At 38.9% G+C, this 23,224-nt stretch overlaps 1 protein-coding gene across 3 annotated transcripts in view; it reads left to right on the top strand.

The window, feature by feature from the left end:
* Positions 1-23,224, top strand: part of TTC8 (tetratricopeptide repeat domain 8) — a 49,074-nt gene that overhangs the window by 13,946 nt on the left and 11,904 nt on the right. The window contains exons 3-9 of one of the 3 annotated variants that reach the window (XM_065063711.1): positions 3,180-3,300; positions 6,828-6,891; positions 7,046-7,205; positions 9,324-9,413; positions 13,147-13,191; positions 19,793-19,878; positions 21,450-21,537. In XM_065063711.1, coding sequence (XP_064919783.1) covers positions 3,180-3,300; positions 6,828-6,891; positions 7,046-7,205; positions 9,324-9,413; positions 13,147-13,191; positions 19,793-19,878; positions 21,450-21,537 — 654 coding nt within the window. Of the gene's footprint in view, positions 1-3,179; positions 3,301-6,827; positions 6,892-7,045; positions 7,206-9,323; positions 9,414-13,146; positions 13,192-19,757; positions 19,879-21,449; positions 21,538-23,224 lie in introns of those variants that run through there. The other 2 variants (XM_065063712.1, XM_065063713.1) reach the window with 2 other exon arrangements.

Here is a 23,224-nt window from a genome sequence, read left to right as displayed (position 1 = left end):
CGCCTCCCTACACCCTCTGACAACAGCCTTATATTCTTCCCAAGTGGCCGGCCTTCCATGATCTATAAACTCTTCTCTTCCACTTGAGCGTACCCAGCAGTTCCCTGTTTAACCACGCAGATCTCCTGGCTCCCTTCCTTGACTTCCTACATGTCGGGATGCTCTGATCTTGTGCCCGGTAGAAACAGTCCCTGAACACTAACCAACTGTCTTGGGCCCCTTTACCTTCAAGCAGTCTTGCCCATGGGATTTCCCCTAGCAATTGTTTGAAAAGGCCAAAGTTTGCCCTGCTGAAGTCCAGGGTTGCAATTTTGCTTGCTATTCTGCTCCTGCCACAGGAGATCCTGAACTCCACCATTTCATGGTCACTGCAACCAAGGCAGCCCTCAACCTTTACTGCTTCAACCAGACCCTCCTTGTTAGTGAGGATGAGGTTCAGCAGTGTACCTCTCCTAGTCGGCTCCTCCACCATTTGCAACAGAAAGTTATCGTTAAGGCACTGGAGGAACCTCCTAGACTGTGGCTGGCTGGCCAAGTAGTCATTCCAGCAATATTAGGGAAGCTAAAATCCCCCACAACAGCCAAGGCCTGTGACTGTGAGGCTGCTCTCAGCTGCCTGTAGAAGGCTTCATCAACTTCCTCACCCTGATCTGGTGGCCTGTAATAGACACCCACAACAGTATCACCCCTGCCAGCCAGCCCCTTAATTTCCACCCATAGACTCTCAACTCGCTCCTCATCCGTGCCTGGACAATACTCAATACATTGTAGTTGCTCTCTCACCTAAAGAGCGACTCCACCACCACGCCTGGCTGGCCCGTGTTTCCTGAAAAGGACATAGCCACCCATGACCACATTCCAGTCCTGTGAGCTGTCCCGCCATGTCTCTGTAATTGCCACCAGGTCATAATCTCCTGCCCGAACACAGATTTCTAACTCCTCCTGCTTATTCCCCATGCTGCGTGCATTGGTGTGCAGGCATTTCAGAGAGCGAGCTGAGCACACTGATTCCACCCTAGGGGTATGGGAGGCCTCCCAGCCTTCATCAACTCTAGAGTGCTGCTCAACAGGTGCAAGCCCAACTACAACCCCATCCCCCTTCGAGTCTAGTTTAAAGCTCTCCAAATGAGCCCTGCAGATTCCTGTCCCAGCATCCTTTTGCCCCTGCGAGGTAAACCTTTCCCACATATCACTGTCTGGACTGGTGTCTTGTAAAACCAGCTGTTATCAAAGAATCCAAAGCCCTGCCTGTAGCAGCAGTCTCGTAGCCAGTTGTTTATGGTCTGAATTTTTCTGTTCCATCCCATCTCATCACACAAAACTGGAAGGATGGAAGAGAAAATCACTTGAACCCCAGACTCTTACCATCCGTCCCAAGGCCTTGAAATCTTTCTTCATTCCCCTCAGACTGTGGGATGCAGCTTCCTCCCCATCTGTCTGGAAGATCAGCAGTGGGTAGTAGTCTGTTGAGTGCACCAGGTTGGGGAGCGTCCTGGTGATGTCCTTGATCTGAGCTCCAGGTAGACTGTACACTTCCCTACGATGATGGTCAACTCTGCATATTGGGCCCTCTGTCCCTCTCAGAATGGAATTGCCTACTACAATTGCCCTTCTTTCTTTCTTATCTGAGGTGGTCTTGAGGTGTGGAGTCAACTGCCTCTTTCTATGTGACCTTGTAGGCAAGCCTTGCATCACATCCTCACCTACCTCTTCTTCAATATCCGGGGCCTCAAACCTATTAGAGAGGGGCACCTGGGGAAGCAAAGCAGGTAGGGAGGGGGGTTGCCCGCGGCACCTAACTGGAACTTGTTTCCAACCTTTGTCGTCTTTTCGGTCCCCTACCTCTGCCAGACAGCGACAGGGCAGAGACTGTCTCAAGTCTTCCCCCTTTGCCCGACAGGGGAGAGGGTCCATCACTTTTTGGGGGGTATTCCCCTGTGGCCTCTCTGAGTGGCACGCCAGGGAGTTACTCCACCAGTCGATCTCCTTTTCACACTCCCTGATGAACCTCAGCGTCTCAACCTCCTCCTTAAGTTTTGCGACCATGCTGAGCAGATCTCACACCTCACACAGGTGGGATGCTGGCAATTCTCCCCCGGCAGCAGCAGGCTCTGGCACTCCCTGCAGCCAGAAACCTGAACAGCCACAGTTCGGGGCAGGCCGTCAGTCTGAGTTGCTACAGTCTTCTTGAGACATGCTCTCTTTCTGGATGAGACCGTGGTCGGCAACGGTCTGGGACAGTGGCAATAGGTGAGAGGGTCTAACCAGCAAAAAGTGACAACTTCTGTGCCCTAGTGCACAAGTTACCACACCCGCTGCTGCAGCACAGTTTGGGTGCTACTCACCCGCGTCATAAGCTGGTTGCCCCTTCCAGGACCTGTCCATCGCTGCCCTCCCGGAGGCTTTTTCAAGATGAGGGGCGGTGGTGTGATCACCCTCACCGTGGTAAAACGCCCACTCCACGTCAGCTGCTCTCACAAGGGCTGCCGGGAGCTTCCAGGTCTCTCGAGAATGAAAGTACCCGATTCAGAGAAAAAAAAATGGCTTCTCTGTACCTCCAAGATTTCGTTTAGTTGGGACCCGCTGAGCTGGCTCCGATCAGCTGATCTCAGGAACTGAGATCAGGAGCACGTCCATCCCAATTTAAGCAAGGAGTCTGACAGTGATGGGGTTTGAGTGGCATTGATAGCTGGGGATTTCTTCAAAAGCAGAAGATCTCACACACTTGCCTGTGACTTAAGTTAGTCATAACTTTTCACAAGACATGAAAGTTTGTCTTCCAAACTCAATGACTATAGCTGTTCCCACTCCAAAAGGGTTGCCCAAAGGCTTGGTCCCCTTTCAACCTCCATCAGGTAACTGATGGTTGGAGCGGCAGGGAAGCGCCAGCACACTGCCGTCATGAGCCTGCTGGGTCTACGACAATATGTGGGTTCCCAGCCTGCTTTCTCAAGCAACTTGGGGTCATGCTTGAAGTTGCACTTGTGATCTGCATGTCAGGCAACTCTGATTTTAAGAGCAATGTTAGGTATGTTCAGATAAGTGCAGTTGTATGAGTCAATACCTTATGCAAACCTATTAAAACTGTGAAGGGAATAATAATAAGAAAAAAAGGCAAAATTGCTGATTAGGTTATTTACTTCGTGTCTTGAAGATATTTGTCTTTTTACTTTATTCAGGCTGCCTGGAGCCTGAAAACACGAGCTTTGACAGAAATGGTATATGTGGATGAAATTGATATGGATCAAGAAGGAATCGCAGAGATGATGCTGGATGAAAATGCCATTGCTCAAGTCGCACGTAAGCATGACTTTCACTTAAATACATTGAAGCAATAAGGGCTACTTTGGTCAGGATTGTCAGCTAGCATAAATTATTGCATACTGAGGTGAGGCTTTTAGCTATTGCTACAAGATGAGTTTTAGATTGTTTTCTGGTTGTGAGGCAGTGCTGAGGGACACCATGCGGAGTGCTTCGGCCTGTCAGATGGGGGTTAAGACAAACGATGTTTTGTCAGCTTTTCTTCTGCATCTCTGTACTCACTAGTTTTTTTCCATCAGTGCATTTATTTATTTTACTCCTTTCTGGCTTATTTAGGCACTGTGGGAAACTAGAGAAAAATATATGCCCTTAGTGTACTGTGAATCCCATGCGTATACTGTGGGCAACAGTCTGGCCAAATCTGAAATCACCTTTTTGTATCGTTTCCTGGAAACGTTTTCTGAGCTAATTTTATGTCTTCCATTTCTCTCTACTTTTTCCACTTATCCTTCCCAGGGCAGTTCTTTGGCCCTGTCATTGTTTCTTGTATGCAGCTCTCTTAAGCTTCATCAGTTCCCTTCTAAGGGGGAAGGCATTAGTAGTCTTCCACTACTTTTTTGCATTATTTCTATTTTGATTTGTTTCTGTAATACAGTCTACACAGGAATTTTTATGTATCAGATGTGCCAATTACACTTATCTGTATTAAAAGAGCACAATCATATAATTTGGCTTTTATTTGATTTTATGCCCCCGTGGTAGTGACCATCTGCCAAGAAAAACAATTTTATGAATATTATTGAAAAATAACACAGTTTGGAAAAATATATTCATCATGTATTTAAACTGAAAAAAGGTGACTCTCTGGATAGCATGTCACAGATTGCCAAAGAAAATAATTATGATAGTGTAGCCTGCACTCCTAAATTGATATAAGACTTTGCTGTTTGTGCTTCAAATCTGCTAGATGTACCTAAGCTAGTATATAGTTTTTCATAAAGTATAAGAACTTTTCAGAGAGAAAGAGCCCCCTCTTTAGTAAATTATCAAATTTACTAGCTTTTATCAGTGTATGGCACATTGTTAGTGGGAATTATCAACTGTAGCTCCAGCTGTTGCTTCTTTGTGTACTTTTTGTGCCTGATATTAAGTCTTTATTTCCAAAGTAAATAGTTAAAACTGTCATTAAATCACCAAGTGGTCTTGTCTTTGATAGGCCAAATAATCTTCTCAGTTTGAGGTATATCTTTTAAGTTTTGAATTGAGTCTTGAAACTCTCTTCTCAACCCTTTCCAATTTATCCACATGCTTTTTCAGTTGTAGTCATCAAAACAGACCACAGTCCACTGACACATAAAACATACTTTTTTCTTCTACAGCTTGATTTAACTTCCTTTACATATCTGAAGTTATGCTTTTTATCTAAAAGGTAAGCACAGATACAACTAGGGAGGATGCAGAGGACAAAACCTGTCTCTTTTCAGTGGTACCCAATGACAGGACCAGAGGCAATGTGGACAAACTGAAGCACAGGAGGTTCCCTCTGAACATCAGGAAACACTTTTTTACTGTGATGGTGACTGGGCACTGACATGGGTTGTCCAGGGAGGTGGTGGAATCTCCCTCCTTAGAGTTATGCAGAAGCCATCTAGACAGGGTCCTAGGCAACTGGCTTTAGGTGACCCTGACTGAGCAGGGGATTGGACCAAATGACCTCCAGACATCCCTTCCAACATCAATTGTTCTGTGATTCTGTGATCACTTCCACTTTTACACATGATTTAATAAAAACGTGTGCTTCGTGACTGTGGACTTTTCTTTTGTTGTTAAAATTTGTTAGCCGTAGTTGGTCTTGACTCAGGGTCTTCTGCTGTGGCAAGTCTTCCAAAATATCCTCCATTGCTATAATTATAGCTTATAAACTTAAAGATGTGTAGTCATACCTCACATATTACAATCGGTATTGTCTGTATTTTGCTTACCAAACAGTTCAAATCCTTTTGCATCAGTTACATGTCCATTTCAATTTTGCACCTTCCCTTGTCTTAGTTTCCAGAGTAAACTATCTTAATAATGATGTTGCTCTCAGTCTTGCATTATTAGATAATTACTAAATTATATACGATCCACTGCAACAAACTACTTTTCTGTGGTTCTTTTTCACACATATGTAATGGAATCTGCCTTCCACCAGTTTAATTTTTTAAAATTTTTATTATTTTTGCTGTGTTAATTTTCCAGCAGTCTTGTTTATTAATAAAAATATCATTTTACAGAAAATTCCCAGTGTGTTACCTTTGGACTCTTAACATCATCAATCTTATTTGCTAAGGTTGTAATCTTGTTTAAAAGTGTTACCTTGACAACTTATTTTCCAGAAAGACATGCTCATTGGCATTATGGATAATCAGAGCTATTTCATTAATTAGGGAGTTAAAGGAGTCATCTGCAGTAATTGCTGAAATCATACTCTTAAATTCTGTTGCTGCTTGTGGCCACGTGCACTGCTGGGGCCTCTTGATGCCTATTTATAGTTAGTTCAGGTGGGATTCCCAAAGTAAGGACTGAGTTGCCTAGGGTGAGATCAAGGGAGCTAAATCCTGTAAGCATTCTCCCAGTACCCCAAAAGCACAAAACAACCATAGTAATTAAAAAACATCTCTGGAAAAGGGATTTTAATGCCCTACCCTTTTTATATTATTGTGATAGTTAAGAAAAATATCGATAAAGTGGATGAGTAGCTCATTGTCTGCTATTCTGAAAAGTCGAAAGCCACTTTCTCCATTTCTCAGAACAATGTGCTAGTTATCATGTTAGAAACTCTGCTGAGTAAACTGTCCATCATTTCTGTTGTGGAGCATAAAGTTCAAGACTCACAGGACTATAAAGAGCAAGTAAGGAACAGAAATCCTAAGTGCAGCCAGCCAAAAGAGAGAGGATCCTGAGTTTTGGTCCGTATTTCAACATCACTTAAAGGTTTAGTTAGTTTTACCGAGGAGATAATGATTAATACTTTTAAAAAATTATTTGACTTTAAATACAGTTGCAGCTAGGTGGCTACTATAATCTTCAAGTCAAAGGTCCTTGGTGTCAGCATGGATTGAAAAAGCTAGAAGGTATTTAGGTTGAGTTAAAACTTAATAATTTGGACAAGTGTGCTCAACTTGCTTAAACAATTTTGGCGGTAATTTTACAGCTTCAGGGTGGAAGAGAGAGAAGACTGAGAAAGGGCAAACTTAGGATTTACCTTAGGGGAAAAAAAGGAGGAAGGGAGCTAGGCCCCACGCAGACGCTCCCTCAGTCCCCCCACAAGTGAGTTTGGGGAGAGAATGAGAGGGGTAACAGTGAGAAAACCATGTTCATTGAGGCAGGTTTCTTGCAGTAGTCTGACAATTTATCAGTAGTAAAGAACAATATTTGATTTTTGTCTTCTTTGTCTCGTGCTAAGTCTCCTCAGTATGAACAAAGAAATTTCCAGTTTATTGTAAGATACAATCATTTTTTAAAGTCCCCTGGACAAGGGTGAAGTATCTCCCTGTGAACTGAGAAATGCTCTTATTTTATAGGACCAGGAACATCTTTGAAACTCCCTGGAACTAGCCAAGGTGGAGGCCCCAGCCCAGCTGTTAGGTATGTTGTTGTTTATTGCTTAAAAATGTGACTAGTTACAAATAAGTAAATCTTCAATTTAACTTCTGAAAATCAAACGCTTCACCTATAACTATTTAAATTCTCTATTGATAAATGCCACTCAACATAAAGATAATGTGCTTAACATCTCCAGGCCAGTAACTCAATCAGGAAGACCTATTACAGGATTTGTGAGACCTGGCACGCAAGGTGGACGGCCAAGTACTATGGAACAGGCTATAAAAACACCTCGAACATCTCTCACAGCTCGTCCAATTACTAGTGCTTCTGGGAGATATGGCAGGCTAGGGACGGTAAGTTATTTGACTCTGTTCTCAGAACAATGGTTTACTTGGTCATAGTATCTGGTACAGTGATGTTGACTTAAAAGCTGCATCTAAACTCAAGTTTAAGGGAGGTCAGCATTTTAAATTTTATGTTTAAATTGTTTTCAAAGTAGAGTTTGAAAACGTTACTTCTTGTTAGTTTGGTAGTCTGTTTATATTAAAAATGCACAAAGATTCACAGCTTCACAAAAATCCACATAAACTGCAAATTCACAAGTTCTGTGAGACTCAGTTTTATTCACTGAAGGCCATGAAAAGATTAGGACATGATTTCACTAGAAGTATGTTGAAATTTTCTCCAAGTTTCTCAGTTTACTACAAAACAATTACTAATCTCTCAATGTCTGTCACTTCAGAAGATAAGGAGAATAAACTATACTAGATTTATCCTGTTCTTTTGGCAAAATTAATAAACTGCAAACAACATGAATATGTTATCACATTAATGTGATATCCTCTTACTATCACAGGGAGGAACTGATCTTTCTAAATCTTTCTTGAAGAGTTTTTTGTTAGGTTTCCCAAATAGCTTCAGTCCATCTAACTGTTCATCCAAGCTACACGCGCAGGCACATTATGGAAATAGTGGAGAGAGGGAAGAAAAAGGTAGTTCCAGAAGGTAGTTAATGCAGCCTCTTTCAGGGTCTGCATGGCAGCAGGAGAAATTCCTGGCTTTCAGAAAAGATGAAGTGCAGGAAGAAGAGTTTGTACTTGTCACGGGGGAGTAATTTGGGGTTTTGCTTACTGCAGAATGTTTAGATTTCTTAAAGAGAAGTGCGACTTTAAAAAGTTCAGTGGCGGGTTCACTCTATTATTTACTGCATGGAGAAATATGCCAAGCCGAATGCTGCTTAGCTTCCCTCCAGGTGCCTGTACCCATTCATGAAGCAAACTTTCAGGCACCTTCCCTCCCTGAGAACCGTTCACTCTGGAGTCTGTGTCTTGGAGCTTGGAAGAACTTTCAGGCAAGGCCTGTATCTGTCGCAGTGCAAAAGGTCAGGATTCTTCTCTCCCTGATAACCGTTTGCGCCGGAGTCTGTATTTTAGAACTTGAGAGGCAAACTTTCAGGTGAGGCCTGATAACTGTATGCAGAGCAGACTTTCAGGAGACAAAATTCTTAGGGAAAACAAAACAAATAGAGTAGAATAGCAGGAGGGCTGGCTCAAGTTAGTACCTGCACAGAGGTCCACCCAAGCATAGAAGACTACAAACTTTTATATCTTTACAGACCACTCATACCATGATTCAGTCCAGTAGCAATATTTCACCTTGGGATCTTCTTGTTTCTCATTGGATCTTTTTTGCTGATTCCACATGGGCCTTTGTTTTGTTCAGGTTTAGACATTGTTTGTGGTCCATAGCCTTGCAGATACTGTTTTGTCTGAATAAATCTTTTTTCCTCAACAAAGTGCAAAATAGGTCTTATTTTATAAATGTTCAGTGTAGTTTGTAGTTGCTTTTGGTAAATATGAACAGAACTTTACAGCTTAAAATTTTAGCAAATCCAGCTTACCAAGTAACATGAAGCAAAGAGTATATTGAAAATCATACAACTTTCTGTCTCTGAATAATTCATTATATTTAGTTTGCATCTACTTAAGCTAAATGATTAATATTAGACTTAAATTTGGCTCGTCCACTGACCTGTGAGTAGTAAAACCATTGCCATACAGCTCACTCACTTAGCAGGGAGAGCTCAAAGTGGGCTCATCCAGGCTGTCGTATTTGTAGAATAAAGTGGCTGACTCGCAGTCAAATTGCATACAGTAGGAAAAGTATGCACGAGGCTCCCTGTGCCCACAAGTTACCAGCATTCAGTGTGCCGTTCTGCTTTCCTGTGGGTCTCCTGGAAGGAGTTCTTGGCCTGGCCCAAACTGCTGCTGGTTTGGCTGGGGAGGGGGGGTCGAGCACGTCTGCCACAGTACTGCACGGTAGAGCAATGCATCTACAAATGCTTTGTTGGGATGTTTGGGGTTTTTTTGTGGTTTTTGGTTTGTTTTGTTTTTTATATGACTGATAGTTTGAGAAAATTCAGGAAAAGTGCAGGGGATCTTCCCACTTAAAAACTTCTTTCTTCCCTTCAGGCTTCAATGTTAACAAATCCAGACGGCCCTTTCATAAATCTGTCTCGACTGAACTTAGCAAAATATGCTCAAAAACCCAAACTGGCAAAGGTATGTAACTATTCTGGTTAATGCTGTGATATCTTTTTCTTATTTTCTGGCACCATTCTAATGTAACTGTACATGGGATTGAAGATACAAACAATGATGAACTCTGTTGTATAATAGATGTAAAGTTCAGAAAAAAGAGTATGTTGCTTATCTTTTGACAGTGGTTACTAGACTTGAAAATATATCTGAAGAGTTTATGTTGACAGTATAATCAAGGAAAAGCATTTACATAGAATAAAATATTCCATTGGTAAATAACTTTGAACTGTGTACACAGAAGTGACAAAGGGCAATTAAAATGAAGCCAGGAAGAAAAGAACAAAACAAAACAAAAATGAAAATGTGAAAATGTGGTTCTGTATACAAAAAGGTGGCAATTCTGGCCTAAAAACATTCAAATGGTTTGGATTTTTCCCTTTTATTTTTATGGCATGAGTTAACATTTTTTAGATAAAAAGATTTTATCTTTTTGTTCAGAATTCTTCTTCATTTTCAGTTAAGATCTTATGATTGGCAGCCATTGAAAGTGAGACTATCTCTTAAAGGAACAGATTTATCCGTGTTATCTGCCCAAATTACAGGTTTCATCTCTGAGTGGAAGGGACCTAAAAGTTGTGTAATGATTTATCACTCTGTGGACTTTCAGGTGAATCTTTCCCCAACACAACCAGTCAACTGCATAGGTGAAGACGTCTTCTGTGCACACTTTCTTGACAAAAAACAACTGTTGGGCTGACACCAACAACTCATTTTGCACAAGCTATCAAATGGTTGTCAGACACGCTCTCTGGAGCTGTGTTTGGTTAGCATCCTAGAGTTGAAAGAACCCATACGCAGTCATTCTGTTTTGGGAAATGTACTGGTGAACGAAGTTAGAAGACCAGCAGTACCTAATAATCTGCGGGTGGAAATTAGCTCCTCCGGTGCAAAACTTTAGTTAATGATTTTTCATAAACAATCAGCAAATTCCTTTGCTTTTTAAAACCTGATCTAGACTGATACAGGTCATGGCTTTTCAATGTGGTTTTCAGAGGAAATGAATTTTGTGTGATTGTGCAGTGTTCTTCACCCGCTTCTTACATGTCTGTCTCTTGGCCTCTTAACCAAACTAGACAGAAGATTAGATATCAAATATAGTAAATTCTAGTCTGGCAAGATATTGAAAGATGTCCAGACTATTATCTGATGGCAGTTAACGAGTCAGTTCTTTATCAGTTCTGAAAAAACTGCAGGCCTTTTGTCCTTGCCAGCAATCAGCCAGCACAGTTTATTTTAAATCCATCCCAGTTTATAAAATAGGGAGAATGTGAGAAACCTGGGAAGGATCAAGAAACACAAGACACATCCATTAGAAACTGGCCTTAGTTCTTCTGCTTGAAGACAGCTAGCTTTTAATTGTGTTTAATTGTGTTTTAATTGGTAACTCTATATACTATTTAAGTAGGTAGGTTTGCTTTCAGGTGAAATATTTTTTTCTCAGCAACAACTCTCAGGAATGAGAAACATACATATTTTTGACAATTTTGGGTTTTAAGTAGTATTTTCTGGGACAATGGGGTAGCTCTGTCTTCCTTCAGTTTTACAGGAAAAGAGGCTTAAGCCAAAAAATGTAAAGCAACAGTCACAGAAACATCCATAGGCAGCAAGTGTATGTGTCAGTATTATGAAGCTAATACATTATGACATTAACATTTCATGCAGAATGTAAGATCTAAGTATAAATTTAGAGCTACATGGATTTATAATATTTTTTCAAATAAGAGGGCATTAAAGCTAAAGCCAAAGCAGGAGGTGAGACTGCAACAGCACTCCATGTTAAGAATCATTGATTAAACTTTTAAAACTCTTTGAGCTGTCACCTCTCCCAGGTGCAAAAAGATGATAAATCTTGCAACTGTTAAATTCACATAATTAGCTTGTGTATTCATGTTGGTGTATACTCCTCATACGTATTTCTTCCTTATGTGTTTGCAAAGTATACTCATCACATCTTTTTTTAAGTTATTGTCTTCTCATTGCATGACTAGTTCTTCTGATGTTTTGAAGTGTACAGAAATGTGGCTTCTCTCTGACTTCCATCAGCCATGTTAGGGACTAGCGCAGGAAAGCCCAGAGCAGACATGAGGTGACACCTGTTGCCAGAGAGAGCCTCTGGGAAATCTCAGCTCGCAAGTGGCTTATGGCATGAAAGAGGAAGTTCTATCTTTTTTAGCTTGTAGATTTTTAATAGAGTTATTAAGATAACTCTAGATATTTTTATCCAAGTGGATGTTCAGTCATTTAAATCCTTTTGAAGGTCGGGGCCTACAGATAACAGCAGTAAATTCCTCATGGCAGCCATGCAAGAAAATATCTTTTTTTATCACTTTAGATTTACTCACTTTTAGTGAATGCTTCCCTGTTATTGAACTAGAGGAGGAAATGTTCTGCTACTTCTTTATTTTCTATTTTTTTTGTTATCCACCTATTCTAATCTCCCTATAAATGTGTTTTATTTATAATCCTTTAATATCTTTTAATCATCTGTTCAGAATCTTTTGTGACCAAAAGCAGAAGAAAACTAGGGTTTAACTTCCTCACCAGACATGACAATTTATTAGTAATTCTCTAGTTTCTTTAAGGTAAGTCTTCTAAGAATTTTGTCTAAGAAAAGCAGAAGAGTCATGGAAGCCCTTAGAAGACTGCTGTCTCATTCTTTATGTCTTTCCTCATGGGGCAATATTTTCTTTGAGTTTTCTATAATGAATAATGAGAATTTAGAAAAATGTTCTGTTCTTTTGAAGCAAATAAGACCTGGGATTTGAGTGCGGAAAAAGATGAAGATCCAACTCGGTTGAACCTTGTGTTCCTTACACCCATACTATATATCTGGGAGTGGAGACCTCCAGCCTCCCTTTAGTTATCTATTCTCTTTAAACATCACTTTATTTACTTAAAATGCACACCCCACCTCGCCCTTCCATTGTCCCCTAATTACCTGTTATCTACTCTTCTATGTTATACTGCAGAACAGCTACAAGGTAGTACGACCTCCTTTAGCTTTAGATAGGAGTAAACAAAGATGCAGTTACATTGCCATGGAGTTGTTGTGGGCTTCTGAGCAGTTCTTACAGCGCAGCTGATGCATGTAGCTTCTTTAAACTTTGGTGTGTTTGAGTTTCAGGAGTGAAATGTCGTTAGCATTTATTATTTACAATCAAAAAGGAGTTGTTTTTCTTTACAAATCACAAAATTCTGTAGGGTTTAGAATTTTTTTTTACCTAAGGCAAAATTTGCTCAGCTTCATTAATAAACCTGTGTTTAATTTAAGTAGATTTTGGACTGTTTAAGTACCTGACTATATATTGCAAAGTCTTTGTTGGATCACTTATTGATTTTACTGTTAAAAAGTCATGAGAATGGTACCAGGCTTTCAAATCTGTATTCACTTTGAAATTATAGCTGCCTTTTTTTTTGAAGTGACATTAAAGACCAAAGATAAGAGACAATTCCACTAATCTTTTGCAAGAAATTAAGAATTAAAATGCTTTTCTATAATGACAATGTAGCACATCTATAGTATTTGTCTATTCAAGTCTTAATTAAATGTAAATATCAGCAATTGTGATGTGTAAACGTGATTGCATTCACAAATAATATCTGCCTAACATAATCAAGATTCTGTATTCCTCTAAAATATTGTTTTCAGTTTTTATCTTCAAATATGACAATGTTTTAAATATTCTTCTGACAGGCATTGTTCGAATATATTTTTTACCATGAAAATGACGTGAAAAATGTGAGTAATCCATATGTTCCATTTTCAATTTTTGTTAAGTATCATTCAGTTATTTCTGTCAGTGTTCTGCTAAACTAAGGACCCAGGTGGTACATCACATCTGAGTACAGAAGTGGAGCATTAAAAGTTGTTTGAAAGAGAAATCTCTCCTTACACGGGTTATAATCAGGGATGATGATTTGCAAATACCAAGATGGGGATTGCTCTCTTTTTTGAGAAGCAAAACAATCTAATGCTTAAAAAACTAGGTCCCTCATCTATCAATATGGTAAGAGCCACGTATCCAATGATTTCATGTTAGCAGAATTTACTGGAGCCTGAGCAGTAGCTGAAACTACATGTCAGGGAGCCCAACTGCCTGAAGAGTTCCCAAGGCTTGAGAGTAAGCAATAAGTTATGGAAAACTGTCTGTTAACAGAAAAAGGTGAAAATATCTGACAAAATAGTGATTGAACTGAACACCACTTGACATTTTAAACTACTGAGATGATTGTTTATGCATTTGGGTGAATAGAAGGGAAAAATATTTGGAGAAACTGCATAAAAATAAAATATCAATAGGATTTTGGACACTTCTGGAAATTTAGTTCCATAGTGCTGAGGTGTTTTGTGGCCTCAAGAGAAAGCTTATATTGTTCATACGATTGTCTATAACTATTCTCCAGAGGTTTTCCTGATTAAATAGTTTCCCTTTTACCCTATCCAAAATTTTTCTTCTGTGGTTCTTCATATGTTACTGCACTGAATGTGTAAGATCAAGTTTGGTTACCTATCGTTTAGACTTTCAGAAATAGATAAAGGTTGCAGAACTTTTTTGGCAGTTCACCCACAAAAACGGTTTATTTCTTCAATGAATAAAGTGTCAAAATATTTCATTACTATGTTAGATATATGCACCCAGTTGAAATGGAATAATAATTTCTGCTTGAAGTTTGTTTGAAAGAACTGGCTGTGTTGATAATGCATAGCTGACTAAACAGCTCTTGAATTTTTGCAATGCTAGTAACTGGTGTGTGATTAGATCTGAAGTTAAACTCTCCAGTTAATTAATAACAAAAAAAATGTTGTTGTTCACATAGGTCAGAACCATTTCCAAATGTACTGCTATGTAAAGCTTTTTAATCTGGTATCAAATGATTATAGTTATACACTGTCAATTTATTGCATAGCATTCTTTTAAGAGGATTGAATTGCCATGCACTGTTAATCCAAAACATGGTTGAAACAGTAAGTGCAAGTGTCAGAAATGTCAGAGAGAAATAGCAATTAGCGTTTACATATTCTGACACTGAATAAGAAGAAAATGCCTCATTTTTATGCCACTGTTAGTTAAAATTTGTGTTGTTTGTTACTGAGAACTGAGTTCACTAAGAATAAAAGGGTCACTTGATAAGATGCCACGCATGCCTGTGACCTACACTTTAAGGACATGCAGGATCTCTAGCCTAGAGATAATTTCATATACTGTGAGGAATTTTCCAAGCACTCCAGAAAAAAATTGTAAGATGTTTCTACACAGATGGACCCAACATGTTACAGTTAAACAAAAATTTACAAACTATTCAATGAGTTATAAAGCTTTAGTAACCTTTTTATAAATTGTCTGTGTCCCCTCCACCTGCTGTATGGACTGTGAGAATTTCGTTCATGGGCGCTTTGTGGTTGCAGAGATATAGTGATTGCAAATTGGGTCCATCTTTTTGAAACACCCTGCATTTTTAAATCCTTGCTGAGCATCCTGAATCACTGTCTTGCAGCAAAAATTTTGCCTATGTTTTTTTATGCACCCTAGCCATTTGAGTAAATATCTGTGAGCAGAAGTGTCAGCTTAGTCACCACTGTTTATTGTGTAATGAGAGGGAGAACAACGTGTTTGGTTAATGGTAGCATCTTGTAGGAAAAAAAAAGTTGTGTCACACTTCATAGTATGAGGTGCCTTTATAATGCAATGTGTGTCTCTGAGGAGCTTTTTTTTTTAAACTGTTAAGTTTACTTTCTCCTGTTTGCTTTCATTCCTCTTTTCAACATAATTCTACTCTCCAAACTGCCCTCCCTTCCTTTTGAACCTTGTCTGCTTTAATTTTTCTTAAACAAATAAAAAGAAATACTTTAACTTCTGCTTAAACTTGGCTACATCACTGGTTATTCACCTCTTCTGTCAATGGATTTTCACTAATTCATTTTCTTGCCTCTCCATGAAAAGAACTTGGTCACTTAGGATTCAGCTGAGAAACAACACTTATGTTAATGTTTCAAAAGTTCATCTGGATCTTGCTTAATCACCCATTAGAACATCCACTGACACCTCTTGCATTTTTCTATTACCTGCTACTGTGTGATGTTGCACATTCTTAAAAAATGTTAAGTTTGTGACTGTATAGAGTGAAAAGTCTTTACTTGTGAGCTTTTTGCATGGGTAGAATTGGAAGACCAGTTCCTGCCATTTTGCAGATAAAACACAAAAGAAGTAGTGACTATATCCTTCGTTTGTCACCGTGCTGATCTGGAACAGTCTGTACTGTTCTCAACTGCATTGTTATTTAAGAAGCAAAGGCAGTTTTATTATTTATCTTGTGTTTAGTATTCAGCCAGTACCTTGGGGAAGAAAAAAAAAAAACAAGAGCCTCAGCAATTTCGGTTGAGAAGTATCATTAATCAGTTTACATTCAACTGGACAAATAATGCCAGGAACTCGGTTTGAATTAAAAGTAAATACATCTGCAATCTATCAATTATCAGAAACATGGGGATGCAAGAAGAGGGAAGCACGTAGCTTCTTCAGCACTTGAAAATGTGTTCAAAAGTTTTTCATCTTGCTTAATGAAAAACTAAATGCTTCTCTGAAGAAATTACTATTACCCTATCCATTGTTGTTCTTGACTTGTTTCCTTTTGAACACATACACTTAATGACTGACTTGCTGCACCCCTTGATCTATTTCTAAAAGATGTTTTATGTACTAAATGCTGTAAGAGCAGAGCAGCTTGAAAGACTTGTCCAGAAATAGTTTAGCAGCTACATTTTTTCAGCAGTAGACTGTGATATTGTATCCTGCCATTATTCACAGGTGGGTAATGATGACAAGACCCCTGGTCCTGAGGAAGAGCAATAATGTACAATACATACTTGGGCCCAGAAGTCATGACCTCTCATATTTCCTTAGTTCTTCCCAACACTCTGAAGTTTATATATACTCTGATTAAAATCTATTTGTAGTGGAATTACTTTAGATTTGCAAACTATAGAAATCCGGAAGGCACTCACCAAAATAAATTGTGCTATATTAGCTATGGTCATTGGCTGAGTAAATTGGTCAGCTGTCTTATAGACTATCCTGTGTTGTTGTGTATACAAATAAGTCTTTAGTCAATAGCTGTTGCTGGGAGAGTTACTGCCATTCAACAGCTTATGAAAGAAGCAGTAGAAGCTTGCTGTCATTTCCATCTATCTTATTTCTCAGTGCATGTAATACTGTGTATGAAATCACAAAGTTTCAAACAAATGTACTTTTACCAATTTAATTTTGCAATATAACAGTAAATTACTACAATCCCAGAAGCTGTTTTGTACTGAGTTATAGCTGGTAGGCAATTTGGAAGTCTTCGTTACAATACAGTTTATCTAAGGAAAGTAATGGTAAAAAAATGAATCTCAGAATCATGCTAAATAGAGTTGCAGTTAAAGAATCTACGTTCTTTTTCATTTAAAACCAGCTCTGATTCATTCTTTAAGAAAAACTTTTATTTTTTTTTTCAACAAAAAGCCCACTAAGTGTTAGGGGGGTTTAGTATTTTTATTTGCACCAATGTGAGAACTGAGAGTAAAATAAATTTGTTTTGAAAGGTTTCCCAGGGCTTATTTCTTATTGAATTGCACTCCTGCATACATGAGTAATTATGCTAAGTGCTCTCTAGGGTAACAATTTCATCTGACCAGTATTTCCAGGTGATGACTTTTATCCTAAAGTTTATTACAACTTTGGGGACAATCGGTGCGGATTTTTTCTGATAAGTACATTAGAAGCAGAAATCCTTAAGAGCACATGCCAGTGTCTGCCAGTCCACAGTCTCTGTGGTTTTTCCCTTCTAGTTATTAATACAAATGCACCAACATTCAGGATTGCACAGACAGGTGTAACAATTACTACTGCTGTTATAGATTGGTTTAAAATTAACATGCCATGCAAATTGAGCATTGATTTGTACCTAAACTGTGCAATTAAAAAAACAGAAAATGAAATATAGTAGCAGTTGGTATTGACATGGCAAGGTCGAGGCTTTGACTTCTAAAAGTCTATTTAGATCAATTTTGTAACATTTCAAAGACCACATTGTCAAAAGATTTTGTTGTAATACCAGCAGAACATTAAGTTGCTAGCATGCAAAAGACTGCTATTGATATGCACAAAGCCTTTTCAGGCAAACACTTTTTAGAAATGTTGAACATTTGTAGTATTTTTGGATTCAGTTTTTGCGATTGCTTGTAAAGTATCAGAAAGAGGATTTTCCTAGTTCTTTCCTACTTCCTTAATAGGGAAACATAAAACCAGGACTTAATTTCAGAAACTAACTTCAAAATGAAGTCATGCTTTGTGTCCTGATGTTAGTAATAAGATCCCAGTAACAGTTCGGGATCTGCACTGAGAGAGAAACTGCTGATGTGTCTGTAAGCCTGAAGCAATCTTAGTTCCCGTTTCCCAATAGAAGCCAGAATTGTTAGCCTTTCATAAAACAGTTATCAGAATTAATTAGGTTACCCAAAAGAAAGCTGAATGTGTAGCTACAGAAGGGATCCTTTTTTTAAATTCAGTCCTTCTCCTTGAATACTTGTCATGGGAGCACTCTAAGGAAAGCTCTTTGAAGCACATAATTTGCAGTGGGATCCTTATTCATTTTAGGTGACTGCTCATGCTGCATTAGAAGCAGGTGTGGTATTTGACAGACACACACATTGTTTATATATTTGTAAATGCAACACAAGTAACCGATATTTCAACATTAACTACTTTCCCAAATTCTCCCAGCACTGGTACAAAATTGCGTGTATACCTTCAGATGAAAGAATTTGTCTGGAAGGGGAACCGATAGCTTCTGTCTTGAAGCAAGCTTCTTCCCTCTTACAGCTGTAGGGTCCAGAGGCCCTGGCGTGCAATTTCTAAAACCAATAAGAAACAAAGGGCAACTGAGGTAAGAGCTGCCACGCGGGGTCTTCCAGGATTCCACCGAAATGAAGAACTGGTGGCTTCAGAGTTGTGAGCGTTCCTCAGTTTTCTCTCTCCTGTCACAGGGGCAGGGAATGACAGCTGTCTCTTTCTCTTTGAGGACACCATCAACGCAGCTTCTTAGCCTGGACTGCTAGAGAAAACAAATTATTCTTTCTCACAGAGCCAAAAGAGAGCAACTTGTCCAAGTTGCTATAGCTCCGCTGGCTTTTTTGTGCTGTGTCAAATCTATACCCATTGATTACTTGCAGCCTCATTTTGCTAGCAGGAAGAACAAAAATCAAACCCAAAGGTTGGTTTTACTAAATTAGGCTCCTTCTAGTATTGCAAGTATTCAGATTATATGTTTTTCCTGGAAATTATTGGTTCTTCTGCTACTGAGTGGCCAGTGCACAGAACTTTTCCACATTGTTCCTAAGTAATAGCTAATTTCTCGTGTCTGTGGTCTGCAAAATGCTTATGAAAACAAAACAAAAGGTCAGTTCTTTGTTATATAAATACAGCATTAAGACTTTTTGGACTGCTTCTTGTGATATCCCTAAAATACAAGTAACTAACATAGCATGGCTTTGATTTGTTATGAGAGGAAATGGAATTTTAAAAAATAAACACTAATAATTGCTTATTTGGTGGGTTTTGGTACAGAACACACATCTATTTGTTTTGACAGAAATGTTGAAATTATAGCTAAAACTTGAAAGCCACAGATTCTGTCTATGGTGGCTGATGGTAGTACATTGATTAGCATACCTACATTTCCAATATACCAGATAAAAGAGATTTTAGACTTCCACCCTCTTCAACACCTGTCTCTTTCTTGGAATACTTATCTGTTTTTCCTATCTGTCATAAACCAATTTACATCACAGACTTTTTTAAAAAGGAAGAAATATTTCTTATGGTACACATCTGAGAGTTCCCAGAAGTGGAGACAGCCTGATGTTGGCAGTGAGATGACAATTTCTACAGTATTTCAAACCGGCTGAACTGATGTCTTTATTTTAGTATATTTTTACTTGTTTTTAGCAGCTGTTAGTGAACAAGGATGGGAACCTTGGAAAAAGTGTGTTGGCTTACACAAATATTGTATATATTCTGAAGCAGCACTTCAGGAGTCTAATCAAATTTTATTTTTTCTCTCTGAATTACGACCAGCTATTTGGATTGTGTATTCTTATAGAGACAAATTATCCTTTCAGCTACTTTATGCAATAAGGTATAACAATAGTAAACATAAAGCACTGGCCCTACCTCAGGTTTACTGGGACTTTTTGTTCAGAATTTTCTCTTTACAAAAATCTTTGGTTTTCACTTTGTGTTCTTTTTCTTTGTGTAAACACTGAAGGTATTAATGTTAAGATGATGGGTTTGTTTTGGAAGGCTCTAGATTTGGCAGCCCTTGCCACTGAGCATGCACAATTCAAGGACTGGTGGTGGAAAGTCCAGATTGGAAAGTGCTACTACAGGTAAGCTGTTGTTCACTTCCTCTGTGATCAGTGAGTATGAGGGCAGGACCTGAACTGCCGGGTGTGCTGCACAATGCTGAACACTGAAAAATGGTTCAGTAAGTGTTTAGTTGGAGAGCGCTGTGCTTACAGTTACATCTTTAATATAGAAGGACATGATGTTCTACTGCTTGAGGTAAGGGCATCAACTCTAAGTACCTTGAAGTAACTGAATCAGTTGCTTCTTCACATTTGTTAATGCATTTCAAAGTCATTGTTTGAAAAGTCAATAAATAAATGCAAAGAACTATTGTTAAAACAGACCACACAAAATGAACATTACAATATTACCTTCAGAAATTAACTATTAATGAGGGCTTCAGATTGATGAAATAATAAAAAATGAACTGTTCAGGTTAGACACTTTCTGGCAGCAGTGCCGTGCCCAGGAATCACCAGTTCCAAAGATGCCAAGGCCTCGGCACTGGCACCCCGTACCCGAGCATCTGATAGAAATTACTTAGGGGTACCCTGGCTGTGCTGCTCTGAGGAAGGAGTGACAGCAGCAGGGAGGACAGCTTGTTGAAAGCAGTTTAGAATGATTGCTGAGGATCTAGCCATGATTGTAACAGCTGGTTCTACCAAATCAGATGACATTCCTCTTGATACAGCCCAGCTTCCCATAATTCAAACAAGTACTTTCATTCTTTACAATGTGTTTGTCCTGCAGATGCAAAACATGGATACTGCATTGGCTGTTAAGAAACTGAAACATAATCTGCAGTCTTTACAATTCTATAAGCAATTATTGTATGAACAGGCTGATAACATGAAGCAGTTAGCCCTTTAAAATTCCATGTTGTATCTTGGCTTGAAACTATTGTTTCTTTTTCCATACTCAAACTAATGAAATTCTTCACTATCCTTAACCTTCATTTGACATTCTTTAGAAGATTAGACTGATTATTTTTCTTTTTTTTTTTTGTTTTGAGCTTTGAGGTCCTTCTTCTCTTTCAAGATGGAAGTGTACCTTTTTGCTGTTGTTGAAATGGTGCCGTTCTCTTAATCTTGTAGTCTATAGAGCATTTATAGATTACTGCAAAATTTTCTACAGTAATACTGCAAAACAAATGCTTTTGAGATGAAACAGACTCTGTTTACAGTGAAGGGTATCAACATTATATTTGTCCTGAATGCTCCAAGGTCATGTGGGTAGAGGTTGAGGCATGACTTTAATTGCTTGTTTTCTACTGTCCATTCTGCACAAGGAGCAGGAAGGAGTCCTGTGAAAATGAGAAATGAGTACATCATTGTTCAGTTAGCACCAAAAGGCTGCATGTACAAGAGGAAGGCAAATTAAGATTTCATGAATTTTCCTTTTTCATAGTTTTGAATCATTGTCTTTGTAACCTTAATATATTTAACAGCATGTTTTTTGTTAACTTGCATGCAAATATATGACTTTAAAGTATGCGTTTGGGCAGTTCATGTTTGCTTCAGTGTGCACTGCTTTATCATTTAATAAACTTAAAAAAAAAATAAACAAACAACACACACAACAAACCTTCTATATTTATCTGTTGTCTCTTTAGGTTAGGATTATATCGTGAAGCCGAGAAACAATTTAAGTCAGCTCTCAAGCAACAGGACATGGTTGATACAATCTTGTATTTGGCAAAAGTAAGTCATAGGTTTGCTTGTTTAAGAACAAAGTGAAATTCCATCCCATACACCAGAATAGCTGGATATTTAGCTTGATACACCATTAAGTTTAGTAGTGTGTGGTCTCTGTATAGACTTGAGGTAATACATGCCAACAGTTGAAATTGAAGTCTGTAGTTTACAGAAGGATTTAGAGCTTCCAGATTTCACACACACACACACAAAATCTGCTACATTGCTGTAGTCTTTGCTCTGAAGGCCAATGAGGATTATACAGCTAAAGAGTTATTGGAGATCCAGTATGAAGAGCAATGTAGCTATATATGGTCTCCTAGGAAACTAATGCAATAAATCAGTAAGTGAAGAGTGAAGCTCAAAATCCTAGTTTCACAAGCAAAATCAAAACAAAGTGAGCTTAAAGGAAGCAATCGGAGACCTTGAAATAGAGAATGTTCTGTCAAAGTAAAGGCATTAAAGGCTTTGAAAGAAAAAGTGGCCCAGCTAAGCCTCAGAATTACTTGTTTACCAGGGTACACATCTGGTTCTAAACATTTTCCAAGACATTCAAGAAGAAGTGGCCTGTGAGAAACTACAACTGCATTTTTCTTCTTCTTGTCCTAGAAAGAGATGAAATCAATCAGAGGCTCTTGATCAGCTCCCTTTAAGCCAGCTATCACAGGCCTATCCAGAAGTCATCACTGCTAGTGGATAATTCAGATATTCATATTATGATACTTGCTTTACCTTTACATTTAGTATCTATATGATCATCATTGCTATCTGGAGACTTGTCTTCACTATAGCAGTTGGAATCATAGAATCATTTCGGTTGGAAGAGACCCTCAGGATCATCGAGTCCAGCCATAACCTAAATCTAGCACTAAACCATGTCCCTAAGAACCTTGTACAAATGCCTTTTAAACACCTCTAGGGATGGTGACTCCACCACTTCCCCGGGCAGCCTGTTCCAATGCCCGATAACCCTTTCTGTGAATATTTTTTCCTAATATCCAATCTAAACCTCCCTTGGCACAACTAGAGGACATTTCCTCTTGTTCTATCACTTGCTACTTGGGAGAAGAGACCAACACCCTCCATGCTACAACCTCCTTTCAGGTAGTTGTAGACAGCGATAAGGTCTCCCCTCAGCCTCCTTTTCTGCAGGCTGAACAGCCCCAGTTCCCTCAGCTGCTCCTCATCAGACTTGTGGAGTTGGAGTTAGTTTACTCAACTGAGCTTAGCAAGTTTAGATTTTTGTCACTACCAGGAGTCATTCTGGAAAAAACATGAGCTACACAGAGTGATTAAATTGGCAGAGTAACTGGATTAACAAACAGTGATTTGTTATGGGAGATATGCATTGCCCCACATCATTACTAGCTCGAGTGGGAGCTGCATTTGAACTTCCACCTCCCACTCCATAGAGCTTCTCGCTCAAGTATAAAGCATTGCACAACATGATTTAGTGACTCTGTGTGTGCAGGAAACAGAGTAGGGCACTGAGATATAGCTCAGCCTGACAGTACTGAAAAGATAAGGCTTTTGAGGTAAACAGCCATTAAAATAATAATAGGATTGCATCAAGTTCTGTGCCAACAGACCGCTACTACAGTACCAATTATTTTTCTGTTTATATTCATTATTACAACAGCTATACTGTTTTATTTTTTTTTTATATTTTCCTGAAAGCTAACTCTCCTTTGAA

This window comes from Columba livia, chromosome 5 (genome assembly GCF_036013475.1).
Source record: "Columba livia isolate bColLiv1 breed racing homer chromosome 5, bColLiv1.pat.W.v2, whole genome shotgun sequence".
NCBI lineage: Eukaryota > Metazoa > Chordata > Aves > Columbiformes > Columbidae > Columba > Columba livia.
The sequence above is the reverse complement of the archived record's forward strand: the minus strand, read 5'-3'. Positions and strand labels throughout refer to the sequence as shown.